Raw genomic sequence first — 15,302 nt, forward strand, 5'->3', positions numbered from 1 at the left:
CCAGTTTGACTCTGTGTGTGGTGTGGTCAGATCAGTGAACATTTAAACTAGGATCACCCATTTCACACATTGACATCTAGTATATCTGGTCTCCTGTAAATCTGATGGCAAGTGTTCAGAGGGCAAGAACTTCAGCCCCCTCAGATTTGCCTCAGATGTGCCAAATGCTATAGCCGAGCTCAGCCTCTCACTTCCTGCAGGCCTAGGAAGGACATGACACTTGGCTCGAAAGGCGTCTTGTGGAAAAAAGGCAATCTCCTTTCTTTTTAATGTAAAAAGCTCCGGCTTTGTTGTGCTTTCCGTGGATATCAAGGCCTTTCCACTCCCTCGCTACCCAATCCCCCCCCCCAAGCCCACCCCCTACTGGCCTCCCACGGGTGTCTCCCCCCTTAACCTGCTCTCTCATCCTCCCATTCACCCGTGGTTTGAAGTCTTTCTACCATTGGTGTGCCAGCTTGAGACCTCATTCATTGTTCCTTTCCAGACAGGGCCTGAGTCGACCTCTGTAACCCAGCCATTTCATCCAGGAAGACAACTTATCACACAGGCATCCCAAAGGTGTATATATGAGACGTAGCTTTGTTGGCTTGGCTGATAGCTTCATTGTGACAATAGAGGGGACAGTGGGAGTCTTAAAGGTGCTGGGCCACGACAGACAGGCATTGTAGCAGCCAAAGGGGATGTTACATAAAAAAAGTGTAAGTCAGAGTGTGGAAAAAATTTTTAAAAGGACAATGAAAATCCTATTTGATGGACTCAGGCTTGTTCAAGTCAGGGGAAGTAGAATGGCATGGCTCTTAGCAATGGCTTTGATCAGGCAAAGAAGAGGCCTAACATAAGCTTAATTTAATGAAATCTATCGGGTAATCAGAGCCACCATCTTCAAAGGGCCATGTTTGGTCCTTCCCAGAGGGTGGGGGTCCACAGATATCTGCTGTGTCGCACAAAACACAATCCACTTTTGAGGATGTGACTCAATATATGTAACATGCTAATTGTAAATGTGTGATGAGTGATGACATGGGCACGATGAGATGTCAGTCTGAAGCTGTCATAAAGCAACACTGTCAGATCCAGCTTGTCATTTTTGAGGATTTGCTGCTTATCTTAGTCTTATGTGATAGTAAATAGAACATCTTTGGATTTTGGAGTGTTGCTTGGCCAAAACAGGGCAATATGCTGACAGCTCCTTGGGCTTTAGGAGAGTGTGATGAGGATTTTTCACTCCTTTGTATACCAAATCAATCGATTTAATCAAGAAAAGAATCAGCAGATGAATCAACTATGAAAATAATCGTAAGTTGAAGCCCTAATATCATTGTAAGATTTATAAAATAGAATTGAAATAACTTTGTCCAACCTTCCAGCTTGTTTAATACATTAGTTGAATTTTTATCAGAAATGTTGGTCACAAACCTAAAAGGCGCGTCCCTAAATTCACTGTAATTACTCTAAAGTAGACATCAAGTTTTGAGTACTTTGTCTTGAGTATTTCTTGAATAAGTCAATATTGAAATCTGCCTCATATTTTTCTATGCCTGTTTTAAAACCTGCACTGTTTGAAAATGTCTCTTAATTGCATTTTACAGATGATTCTGAGTGTGTTACCTTTACTTTGAGTATCAGTATGCCTCCAAGCTTGCATTAGCTGGTGTGGTTGTTGATCTCTTTTTGCAGCAGATGGCGGTATTGCTCTAAGAATTTTCTTCTACTTAAGGTACATGACAAGGACAATATTGGGCACATTTACCAATTACTTTGCCTTTCTGATGTATGAGTGGACTTGCTATGATAAAACCTTCCACTTATTACTACGTGTGACCTCATCCTTTATGCTGTGTAATAGAGACTGAAAATAGTGTCACCAAAATGTCCTTGTGGTAAAAATCCATTTTATACAAAGTGCCTTATAGTAGTCTGGGTTCCAACTTTATGTATTGTCCTTAGTTTATCTCTGCCCAGCTCCCATGCTCTGAAAGTTAATTAAGGAAGCAAAACAAAGTATGAATGAAATAGTTATGTTGTCTTTCAGGAGGTGAGTTCACTTTTTGTTGTCTTTTCAGTAGCTAAAGTAGCTTTGTGTTCGAGGGTCCTTGACAAGGTTAATTGGAAGAAATAAAATATCAAACTCTGGCGAGTTTTGTTGTTGAATACTGCACATTTTTCTGTCTTTAAGTGGGAATGCATGCCAGTGATGGTCAAGGCAGTTTTATTGATAGCAGGAGAGTCACTGTGTAATTTTTTTGGTACAATTTAGCAGACTTAATTTCCTTAGATCAACCCCAATTTTTGCTGAATAGAAAACTATTGTTGATTTGTCATAATATGCTGTATACTATTTCATCAAGGACCAGGAAGATGTCATTCATTACCACGCATCAGTGTACCTTTTGAAACACATATAATTACCTGGTCTTTCAATGAGATTGGTAAATATGTTGTCACAGTACATAATGCAATTTATGACAAATTGTGAAAAATGTCAAACGGTCAAATTTTGATTCACTTCAAGTACAGTACTTAACTTCAAAACAGCTCACTCACTCCTATCTACTCCTCCATTATGGATATTGCAATAGTTGTTCATACTTGTGTTTTCCAATATTTAATCATGAGGCGAACTGTCACAGGGATAGAACTATCCCTTGCTAATTTCTGATTGTCTGTTGGGGTATTGTTTGGAGTTACAGTCATGGTCAAGTAGCATGTCTGGATTGTCTTTTCCTTTAGTAAAATCCTTTAGATAGAATGCCTCCTAGAGTCTGCCCAGAGAGATAATTAATGCATTTCCAAAGAGTAAGCCAACCTTGAAATATTGAACAGTAGTTGCCAGGTACGCCAAGGTGAATGGAATGAAAAAGCTGTTGTTACTGATTACATTTTTTAAATTATATTTTTCTTGGTATATCAGTTTCTTAAGTGGTTATCAGTGACCTTCTAGAGATAACTTGAAATTTAGCTTTCATTTAGGGCAAACATTGAGTCCTCTATTTAATGTACTGGCACATTGGACTTTTTAAGCAAAACTTGTGAATACGGAAAAATTGTTCAATTGAAATGTGGAAATACAAATAAGATTACTCATTGTTGATGATCAAATCGGATATGTATCAAATTGGAATATTCCTCAGATGAAGCCAAGGCAGACTACTGAAACTAAAATTTTTATTTGGTCCTCTATTATCAGAATAAATTAACTTGCTGTAGGAGAAGCAATTAATAACTCTTGACTTTATCACAAACAGCTCAGTCTACATCTTTCAGTTGCCAGTAAGGATGTTATAAGAAGTTTACCTCAAGCCAGTTTTTTCTTTTTCCAAAACCCAGAGCTATTTGTTTCTTCTGCATCTGAGGTTCATGTGTGATGTGTTCGTTACTGGCAATTAATTAATGCCAGGGTTTTTGAAATGCAATATAAAGTATAGGCTATTGTCTCTATGTGAATGCCTTCTGCTCTAGGTTAAAGTTCAATGTTTTAATTGTTACAGTGAGGTACATAAGTATTCATTACATATCGTAATTTTGCCTCTGTACACTACCATAATGGATTTGAACGAAGTCATCAAGATGTGATTGAACTGTAGACTTTCATCTTTAATTCACGGGGTTTAACAAAAATATTACATTAACCATTTAGGAATTACAGCCATTTTTAGCCATAGTCCCTTCATTTTAATAGGCTCGAAGTAATTGGGCAGACCACCATAGATAAATATGGTAATTATTTTTTTAAATATAATTATTTTTAATACTTGGATGAAAATCCTTTGCAGTAGATGACTGCCTTAAGTCTGGAACCCATGGACATCACCAAATGCTGAGTTTCCTCGCTTGAGATGCTCTGCCAGGCCTTTACTGCAGCAGCCTTCTGTTGCTGCTTGTTTGTTGGTCTTTCTGCCTTCAGTTTGGTCTTCAGTAAGTGAAAAGCATCCTCCGTTGGGTTGAGCTCAGGTGACTGACTTGGCCGTCAGAAATCATGGCGATCACATCATCAGTAAACACCAGTGAACCAGTGGCAGCCATACATGCCGATGCCATAACACTGGCTCCACTATGTTTGACAGATGATGTGGTATACTTTGGATCATGAGCTGTTCCTGTCCTTCGCCATGCTCTTCTCTTACCATCATTCTGGTACAAGTTAATCTTGGTTTCATCTTTCTAAAGAATCTTGTTACGGAACTGGGCAGGCTTTTTTAGATAATTTCTGGCAAAGTCTAACCTGGCCACCAGTGGTTTGCACCTTGTTGTTAAACCTCTGTATTTACGTTCATGAAGGCATCTCTTGATTTTAGACTACGATAAATTTTCAGCCTTTTTTCAGCCTAATGATGGCCTCCTTCATTCAGTGTTCCCATGAACAGCTATGAAATTCAAATTCAAAACTTGGAATCAACTCTAAATAATGAGGGAACAGGCCACACCTGGCCATGAAACTGATTTTCAGTCATTTGTCCAATTACTTTTGACTCTGAAATGAGGGACTATGTATAAAAATAGCTGTAATTCCTGCGATATTTTTGTTAAATCCTGAGAATTAAAGCTGAAAGTCTACACTTCAATCACATATTGATGGTTTCGTTTCAAATCCATTGTCGTAGTGTACGGAGGCAAAATTACAAAAATTGTGTCACTGTCCAAATACTTATGTATATATTTAATATCTTGTTATGTATTTTGAGAGCATTCCCCAAATGTAACCAAGCTAAATAGAGGCAGATGAAGGTGCTCTTGACCGAGTTACTGTATGAATGTTCATGTTGAATTTTTTAATTAGTGGTCATGGTCAATTCAAGGTTGCAGGGACTGTCCAACTTAAGCTGATGGTGGTCATAAACTCATTATGTCCGGCAAAATTTGCAACCTTAAAAGAAAAATGAGTGTTTGCAAAGTCATATATCATAAAATTATGTATCTGCCTTAAGGAGCTCTGACATCATTAATGTCATTTCTTTTAAAAACAGATGCTGATAATTATGTTGCAATTTAGGTTTTGATGGGAGATTTTAGGACCATTGTACTTCCCACATTAACCACACTAGTAGTGATTATAAATTTGCCTTGCGTGTAATCCATCTTGAAGGGTTCTTGTTGTTTGCCCCTTGTCCTCATTATGGTGACTCCCGCAAGCAACAACATGACAGACCAACATTAGTTGGATGTTAGACACTTTAAATCGCCTTAGGTTGCCTTGGCTTACTTGGTCTTATTAAAAACAGAGGAGTAAAGGCAGATTGACACTTTTCATGGTTCGTTGCTTAACAACCCATCAACGACACCAAAGTCTAATCACTCATAAAAAGTAATAAAAAGACTCCCTCAGTTGACAGGGATTTTTCCCCTATATATCCTCTGAGTGCAGATTTAAGATGTAAACAAACAGATCTTCTTCTCTACTTATGAATCGTGTCTTTCATTTGGAAGTTGTTGTGTATAGTATGTCTTCCTCAAGCCTTTTGTGGATGTTTTGGAGTTGGAGGCTTTTCCATGTCTTCTTTATGGACTCTAAGATGGGATTCATTTGCAGATTAGCCTTTTGTCACTCATGTTGAAACCATTTTTATGGGTTTGATGGTTAAATGGCAGCAGTGGGTCAAATCTGGGTTGAAGGACAGTTCACAAGAAGGACAAAAGAATTTGTTGTCCAGAAGTGCCATGTTCTTATTTGTTTGTCGGAGAAAAAATGCTAGAGGAAAAAAAAACAAAATATCACGTGCTATAGTTTGTTGGTTTTTTTTTGTTACTTTTTATAATTAAAATGTATGGATAATGTTTTACAATCATTCATGTTTAAATTATAGGAGACACTGATTTCTAACCGGCTGCACTGAAATGTTGTTTTTGTTGTACTGACATAGCTTATTTTCTGACATGGAATCAATTAGAGTGAATAATCATTATTAAGTAATTATAGTAATCATTTTATTCTGAATGGCAGTTTTATTGAAGAACGATGGGTCTGTCTTTGAAGCTGAAAATGCCCCTTTAAGTATGGGTGGTCATGCCATGACTTGAACAGCATAAGAGTGGTGTCAGCCAGGTGTGATATTAGTTAAGCATTAAATGGGGGCTCTACAACACCCTTCAACCTTATTTTCCACTGCTACTATAGTAGGGCATTTTCAAGTTAACAATTTAAAGTATGTTTGCACTGATTTAGAGGAATTTTAGAGAAGGGACTAAAACCATGCTGAAAAAGCAGCAAGTCTTTACACTGGTGTTACCCTTATTTTTACTGAACCTGATATTACAGTTACACGTAGTAAAAGGGAAAAGTTATCACAAAGAAATATGGGAGAAATATTAGTATCCCAGACAGAGAAGCCCGTCATCCCTTCATGGTCATTAACATGATGAGTTCTTGTCAGTAGTTGACTTGGAGACATCACATAGCCTATATTTTGTAAGCAGATCACCCCTACTCCCCCTCTGTCTCTTTATATTAACACTTGTCTGTATGGTTGGGGTATCTGCATTATGCCTGGAGCACAAGTTTTGTTTGGTAGTGTGCAAATTTGGCCGTTATCCTTCCACGCGATCGTTTCCTCTTTCGCTTATCTCTCCTGGCCCCTCCAAAGTCGCCGTACTTCCACACACACTGACAGCGATCAGTATAGCTTTCAGACGCTTGTCTGGCTGAGTCTGCCATGAAGTGAAGGCCCTCCCAGGTCCCCTCGCTGTCCTCAGGGCTTGTGTGATTGAGTGACTGGAGTGAGTGGGGGCCAAAGATAATAAGGGGGAAAATATAAAGACATGGCGCGATGATATGATAAAACCATCTTCCTCCTCCTCCCCCCTCCTCCCTCTCTTTACTCCCCTTTCCACCTCCCCTTCACTTTTCCTTCTGTTCTTCTTTCTGTCCTACCCCTGATTTCCGTGCACTGAGCTGTCCCACGCAGTAGTGAAAACCAGAAGTGACATGTGACACCCACTCCCCAGTGATGTGCTGACAAGCGGGTACTAGAATAGGTGACAGTGTTTTCTTTTTTGCCAGACTGGCTTAAGTATGGTGAGGGGATTCATGAAGTATTTATGAAATATATTATGAATCATTGGGTCTGTGTTTTTTCTCTGTATTTTAGGCAGTGGCATTTGCTTTTTAATAAGAAAGCCTCAGAGAATAGAGGAAGAACTCATACACATTTACATTGCATCTTTACTGGTGTTTTTTAATAGTTAAAGCTCCATGTTTACACATGTTTTAACCCCTGCTCACAGCGCCTTCACACAAACATGCACACACATGCAGACACACAATTAAACTTAGTTTCTTTCTCTCATCCTAAGTGTTTCTAATGAGGGAGCGTGCCAGAAAGAAAGGGAAACTGTTTTTGCTCTCAGCGACCAACAATTTTGCGTTTTCTCCGGTGTTTTTGAAGCCTGCAGTGGAATCTGGCTGTGGCCTTGATCAGAATTACATTGTGAAAGATGAATTAAGGTTTTTTTTTTTTTTTTCAATTATCCCAGAGGTTGGCCACCATCAGAGCATCAGCCTACTCCTGCAGTGAGACTAAACTCTTTAGTTTTGTTCCCCTCATCACCATAGAGCACTTGTTTGTTCTGCATTGTCAAGCTTTTTGTACATTATTTACTTTTTGCAATTTTATTAAGCAATGATCTGTTTCACATAACACGTTCTCTGCTTTAAGTGCTTGTATTAAATGGCCAAGGATTCCTGGTAGAAAAAATATATGTCTATATATGCCTATTTAAAAAACAGTCCAATTATCAAATTGCTCATTAAATTAATTTATTTGTGTAGTTTTGAATTTTGCAGAGGTCCTTTTATATTTTAAGCCACTTCTTCTTTTGAAAAATGAACAGAAAATTATGTTTTTGGCAACTATTCTACTCAATTCCTGGGTTGACTTTAGATTGTTCTCTTCTGTAACCTTCAGTTTTTTAAAACTGCTTTACAGGTGTAAGCAAGTCTTGTCTATAGCCCTCAGTTGGCAATTTCTCATAATTTTTGGACTACTGTTGTACATTCCAGTACAAAACCTGCAGACTCCCAGGAAACGGGTAAGTGTATTGGGAAGTTCAGGAGGGCACATGTTGGAAGGGCTTTGGAAAGGGGCCTTACTGGCCTCATCAGCATTTGAATGTGCTCTGGCTAGTGAAATAACAAAGTATACATAAATATATAGAGATAATGATCTGGCTAAGTCCCTGTGTGTGCTGCTGTATTCTTATGCTAATGAGTTAGCTATTCAGCACCAACAATGGTCACATTACAAGAAAAGGCAAAGCACTGAAGAAGACAGTTGTCTGTGTGCATGTCCACTGACGGACGCATACATGCACATGCTCAGCAGGCCCGACTCCTCTCCCTTTGTGTCTAGGTTTTTTTTTTTTTATTACATTTTTCAATTTTAGATAACACTCCAAGAATAGACATCAAACAAAAATGAATCATAAATCGAGGTCAGGAGTGAGCCTCCTTCCAAAGCAGAGAAAGGGTTAAAAGTGAAGGTATTTCTTTCTTTAAAAAAGGATGGGAAGACTGATAGGAGAGGAGCTCTTCTCAGCAGAGGGTTCAGTGAACCATATGTGGGTAGCCACAGGCTAATGGGCCAGTTGGTCCCTGGCTTGCCAGGTATCCTGCAATGCACCCCCCTTGCACACACACTCTCTCCTCGTCATCCTCCAACACCCACCCTTCCCACCTTCACTCTGTGAAAATCCCTCCTCCACTTTCCTCTAATCTCACCTTTTTCTCTGGTGCTGACCCGGGGAGGCCCACTTTATTCCCCACTGCACGCCAGAAGCCAGCGTTATGATCGGAGCCTGGGCCCCTGTGCTGGTTCTCCCTCTCCAGTACTCTCTCCTTGCCCTGGCTGCCCGCCTCCCCGACGGCTCTGCTCTATTGATTTACTCCTCCAACCAATGCTGTCTGTCTCTGTTTTGCACCACCAGCACCTAGGTCCCTCATCTCTATAACCCTCCCTCTTTCCCCATTTTCCCTCTTTCCCTCTCTTGCTCTCTTCTTTCTTTATTTTCATACTTTCTTTCTTTCTGTCTTTCTTTGTGTCCCCTACTACACAAACCATGGGGTAGGGGAGAAAACCCGACAGATCGTGAGAGAAGGATTGGGGTGTGATAGGGGATACAGGGCCTTTGATTTTTCATTAGAAGCGCCTCCATATTTTAATATTGGGTTTAATCGGGCCCTCATGCCTTAAAGAAATAACCATTGAGAGATGATCCCTTGGCCTTCAGAAAGTATATGGTGCTTCTTCAATCAAAGCCCTCCTTGAATTTGCTCTTTTGTTTGGCGTTCACTTGCAACCCCCCCTCTTTGCTGTCTTACGGCCTCTCGCTATGTGGGTACAGTCGTTAGGCTTATTGACTGATCTCGGCTGTACTTAGCAATAGAAATGACTTTGACAGGGAAATACACTACCGGTATCACAGAGGTACAAGCATGAAAGGCCCCTAACAGAATACTGTACTCTTCCACTGGCAAACGGTTAGGTGTTTTCCCCCAGGGATAAAATCTTGTTTGCTTGTGGTCTAATATAAAAAAAAAAAAAGATAGATTCAGTGATACAGTGTTAAAATAGGAATTAGCATTTTTTTTCTACTGAATTAAATTAATAAAGAGAGGTTTTTTTCACACTTGGTTCTGACCATGTTTTTTTTTTTTTTTTTGTGACATTAGATGTATTTGTAGCTGGTAGACTCTTTCACCCTAAAAAAAGTCTCCTCACCTCATACTTGTTTGGATATGTTGCAGGCTTATTTATTACCTTGCTCCGGGTGATCATTCACCTTTTATTTGTGTTTTCGACAACTGCTTCGTTGAGACTTCTTCAGGTTTTTCATGGAAGTGGAACACAATGGCGTTTGTGTGGAAGCCACCAAAGCACCAACCTGTGAGCTAATGAGAGGCCCCATGCTGTTATCTAAGGCTCTAGATTCTCTACCTCTGCTGCACTTTTATTAGGGGAAAGAACACACACCAGGCTACCGTTCACATATGTTGCACGTGTACGTTCTCTAAAGGAGGCTTCCCCGGGATACAAAGGCTCGTAGAAGCTTCCGTCTTACATACAGTAGCCCTTGTGCAAACGTATGCACTCACACAAACACACACAACTGACAGAAGTAGGGGATTCGATTGCACCAAAGACCACATTAAAACAAAGGTACAAATGACACCCTCCTGTGACAATCCCAACTGTAGCTGCTTGCCTTTGTCTGATAATATATCAAATGCATTTAAAAAGAGCACTTACTTAATTGAACAACCTCTCCCAATTTGTTTGTGTTAAAGAGTAGAAGATGCTAGGCAACAATTTGTGTGTGTTTTCTTTTGTGCTGGCTGCATCCGTGTGTGTATGTGTTAAACCCCTGCCAAGCACAGATGCATTATTTAAGATGCTGTTGTGATACTTGTGCCTGCTTAAAGGTCTCAGCTTCCTTTTAACGCCATGCCGCATCAGTCCACCTCTGCCCCCGCTCGGGGAACCAGAGTGGGACCTGCTGGTACTGTTCCATACATCACCTGGGAAAATATCACAGCAGGGGGAGGAAAGGAAGGGATATAGATAACCTTTGAGTTTAGCACACATTCTTGTGAAGAGACATTTTATTACTCCACTTCATTGTCATTTCAGTTCTGACTAGACTTTTGTATTTTTTAGTATTTACAAGATATATAAGGATATTGTATTTGCACGTTTTATGCCCACCTGAAAGTTATTTTTAAAATGGTGGTTTTGATATATTTCCACCTTCATAGAGCAACTGTGAAAGTTAGGAAAATAAAAGGTTGGATGCCAGTTTCAGGCAAGCACATGGAGCTGGAAATAAGAGTTATTAAGTCTAAATTTGGAAATGCCCAGCTGTGCTCCTACTGGTGAAAAAGCCTGTAATGTAACATAGAATTGTAAATTGAATATGGTTAATTACTCTCTATGCTATGCCACCAGCCGTGTGTGCAGGGCAAAAAGGAAGAGCTTGGGAAAGTGGAGGGAAAAAGTGTCTGCAGAGGAACTTCAGGGCTCCTCATTACACTCTGCCCCTGGGTATTTTTACGCCTTTTATTTCCCATCTAATGAACTGTTTACATTTTTCAGCTTTCCAGGCGCCACAATTATTTGCGCTTGTCCTTGTGTCATTCGTTGCACTGGGCAAAAAGCGAGGAGGAGAGTTGTAGGGCATTGGAATGTGTATATGAATCTTGGTTTATTTGATTTTAATTATTGTGATTTTTTTTTTTTTTTTTTTTTTTGTAAATAGGGAGCTTTTCCTTTACATTACAAAGATGTGGCTTAAATTTATGAAAGGTCATTGTTTTACTATTACTAATAAATTTTCTCTAAATGGATGTTTTTTAAGATTTACTTTCTTCTTTCTGGCCTATGTAGGAACTTAAAAATCATTATGTTTATTTAGACAGTATATACCCTTGCAATGCCCATATACTAGAAGGAAATTGCTAACAAAGGAAAGATCCATATATCTGTTATAATTAAATAAATATCATTTGCTGTTCAGAGGATTATGCCAAACTGATTAGCATATCTGATATGAATTGTTATGCATGCATATGTAATTACATTTTGATGGGTAAAGAAGAGTGGTTTTTTTTTTTTTTTTTTTTTTGGTCTGCTATCCATGTCAACAGAGGTAAAACGTGTGTTTTTGACAGGACACCAGCACCTCCATCGCTGCATTTGACGGGATGCGTAGAGTTTTAAAGGCAGGCCACTTTGCATAAAGTTAAGATGTACCTTTGTACTTTTCATGTGTGCTTCCGGGAATAGAAGCAAATTCTCACCCAAGATTAAAAAAGTGACAAAAGACAGACCTTTCAAAAGGATTAAAAAAAAGCTCTTTTTTTTTCTTTTCTGAGCAATAAGGTATCTTCTGAAAGCGCTCATTCTTTTTTATATTACAAAGCCTGATGAGTTTGTTTCGTCTTAAGATGCAGAGCTCAGTCTTCCCATGCTGTAACTAGAATGAGGCAGTTTCAGTGCATTTCTTTTATAGAATAGAAGTTTTGACTATAGAACAGGTATCTGATATCTGCTTTCCTGACCTCAAGAGTGATCCTGTTGGCACTTAACAATTTTTTTTTTGCTTAACATCCTTACGTATAATCAAAATCTGTTACTTTATTAAGCAGTCAGTATTGCGCAGCTGTTTATATTTTACATCAAATAGGGAGGGAGTAATCATTCAGGAATCAGTCGTTTTCCAGAGGGGGAATCCAAAAACTGGAGTGTATACTGTACAGGGGAAGAAGCGGCAACAATTTCATTTCAATGACATTTTCCATTCTTTATAGTTTCTTTGTTATCTACTCTGTTCTCATTGCAGATACGCTTCATACATTCATCTGTAACAAACAGCTATTTAGAAATACCAAAAAACCCTGCATACGGTTTGAAGGCGACGTAAGCCTTAACATTCAAATCAGTGCTTTTCCCAGGCTTCCTCGTCTCAATTACTGGTAAATTCGTCTTTCCCCCTAAGTTGTACTGCAGCTTTTTAAGATGTAACTCGACTTAAATGAAATATGTGGGTGTTTTCCTGGCAAACAATATATGTGTGTGCCTTGTGTACAAGTGTACATGCTGTCTTGAGATTGATACTTATTGTCTTTCTGGTTCATTCAAATCTAACAGTAACACAGTGACCACTTATTTACCCATGCACAAAATATGGGGCTTTAAAAAAATGCTGACATTAGAATTGAAATTAAAGTCAACATTCAAATTTGTTAGTTAGAATGACCATATTTGGTCAGTAATTATTTTTTAATATACATATGCATTTTCTTCTGACATTTCAGCAAAGGATGTATTTCAGAGTGAAGACAAAAAACGTCATATTCTGTATATTTCATGTCACCTATATGCCACCGAGTACTATATCTGTTGTATTTATTTTAATCATTAAGCGTTGAGGAAGCTAATTGACTTGTGAGATTTAAAAAATCAAATCAGTTTACCTTTTCAGTTTACCTTGTTTTTTCTAGGTATATAGGAATTTGCTGTCCTATAATTAAGTGTTGTAACAATTATCACAAATTAAAAGTAAATAATTGAGCCAAGTGTTGAATGGAACAAATACAAGAAAAATCTCTCGAACAGCACATTTTGATATAGTGCTCCTGTGTATTGCATGTTAGGGGGGCCGATGTTGTTTCATTTGGGTCTGTGCTGCCGATATTCTCTTTTACACACAGTAGGCGTTCTGTGGTTAGCTTAGGTCCCCGCGGTTGAGTATTGTTTGGGTGCACCCTTTATCTAATGGGTTTTGTGGTCTGGGTCAATCAGGCCCTCTGTCTAGTCTGTAATTACTCCAGAGAACTGTGGCCCTCACCATCACGATAATAACAGCCAAATCACATCAGCCATGACTTTCCACTCAGTGCTCCAGATTATGAGGAGAGACAAATAAAAAAAAAAAAAAAATAAAAAAATCACCGGCTCGATTGTGATTGGTTCCAAAGTTATTTCAATCAAGGAACTTGATATCATCACTCTTGAGGTTAGAATTAGCTTTTTCAAGTTTGGTTTGCGCTTTTCTCATGGAAGGTAGCATCAAAGTACTTCATGCAATAGCTTCTTCAAACTTTTACTGATAATAGAAAGATAGTGGGAAAGGGTACTGTATTTGAGGAAAGAAATGTCCCCACCAGGTAATTGGTGTTCCTTCACTGATTCCATGTCTTTGTTTTATTTATTTAGAGTCGAGGACTAAGTAAATATAGAAAAATAGAAAGAATTTGTGTTGAGAAAAAGTGATATTTTCATTCCCATGCTGGTGTTTGTCTTTGATTTTGCCCACCTCCTGCAGCCCACCTAGAAACCCTGTCAAGGCAGAGAGAGAAAGCGAAGGAGGCTTAGTAAACAGTTTCTGTGTCTACTGCTGGTGTGTATTTAGTTTAGAGGGCATGCCAAGAGGCTGTTTTCCATGGGTCGGGCGTCTGTAAACAAGCGGCAGTGGCAGCCCACTCTTCCACAATCGGAGGTGGCACACTCTGAAGTGTGTATGAAATTTGTGTGTCTGAGTGTTTGTCTTTTTGGGTGTTTTTTTTTTTTTTTTTTTTTGGACATGGCATTCCCTCTTATTCTAGCTTATCTGGAGACAACGAAAGAGAGCGAGTTAGATAGTTTGTGTGTGTGTGTGTGTGTGTGTGTGTGTGTGTGTGTGTGTGTGCGTGTGTGTGTGTGTGAGAGAGAAAGAGAGAGAGCGAGCGAGAGGAAACCCCAAATCCGATGGGCCGCCAATGGGTGATGAATTATTCCCTGTCTGAGTCTCAGCATTGGTGTTATCACAGAGTCTGCCACTGCACTGGGATGACAGCAGTGACAGCCCCCAGAAAAGATTTAGCGCTGACAAGTGATACTTCCTCATAATACATCTCCATGGCCCTCTCCCCTGCCCCCCTGTTCCACAGGCTCTCCATGCACACAAGATGAGGTTTTTTATCCCTCAACTTGTATTTGTTTAAGTGGGCAGCGTGGGGGGGCTCTTTGCCACCACTTTTGTGGCACAAGTGCAGTAGGTACAGTAGATCACCTTGGAAGGAGGCATGGGCACAAACCCAGACATGCTTGTTGTCAGTACATGTGTTGTAATGGTACGCACACGCACACGCACACGCACACAGGCAAAAACACAGGCACACTGGCAGAGATGCACACAACCTGCATGAGTATGACTCAGTTTGTCACAGAGTTCCATTAGGGGGCTCTCGTGCTTAAGAAATGCTTGTTGTGTTTTTGCATCAACAACAGTACTAAGCCATATTTCCCTCCTCTGTGTCTCCTTTCTCTTCTTCTTTTTGTCCTTCTCCCTCATCCTCCTCCCTCTGCAGAAAAGGTCACGTATTGCCTACAGTGATGAGGTGCGCAACGAACTCCTGGGGGATGACGCCAGCTCCTCCGAGAGCCAGGTGAGGTGCTAATCAGGGCCCAACCGACACCAGTGTGGGTGGCTGACTGGCCCCCAGGGTGAGGAGGTGGGCCCCTCATAGGGGCCATCGAGAGCTGAGACCACAGTATTGTCACCAAGTCATGCGGAAGGAACACTGTTTAATGCAAAGCTGGGCCGCTAGTGAGTGGGCTCAGGGAATGGGACCAGTGTCTGGTCAAAGCCAGATTGTGACTGACACACACACATGCAAACCTAAACACAAACACACAATCCAGCACAAATTTCAATCCAAAAAACCTGGCCTCTCCACTCCAACCATCCCACAGCTGTTCTCCAGCCGGGTGTGGATTTAGGCCCATAATGGATCCTCCATCCTCCATCAAGGTCCACACACACACACGCACACA

General features: G+C 40.0%; 1 protein-coding gene across 6 annotated transcripts in view; it reads left to right on the plus strand.

The window, feature by feature from the left end:
• vti1a (vesicle transport through interaction with t-SNAREs 1A) overlaps nucleotides 1–15,302 on the plus strand; it is a 119,778-nt gene that overhangs the window by 9,503 nt on the left and 94,973 nt on the right. For all 6 annotated transcript variants that reach the window (XM_040135339.1, XM_040135342.1, XM_040135340.1 and 3 more), the window contains exon 4: nucleotides 14,837–14,914. In XM_040135339.1, coding sequence (XP_039991273.1) covers nucleotides 14,837–14,914 — 78 coding nt within the window. The remainder of the gene's footprint in view (nucleotides 1–14,836; nucleotides 14,915–15,302) is intronic.

The sequence above is a fragment of the Xiphias gladius genome, chromosome 9 (assembly GCF_016859285.1).
Source record: "Xiphias gladius isolate SHS-SW01 ecotype Sanya breed wild chromosome 9, ASM1685928v1, whole genome shotgun sequence".
Taxonomy (NCBI): domain Eukaryota; kingdom Metazoa; phylum Chordata; class Actinopteri; order Istiophoriformes; family Xiphiidae; genus Xiphias; species Xiphias gladius.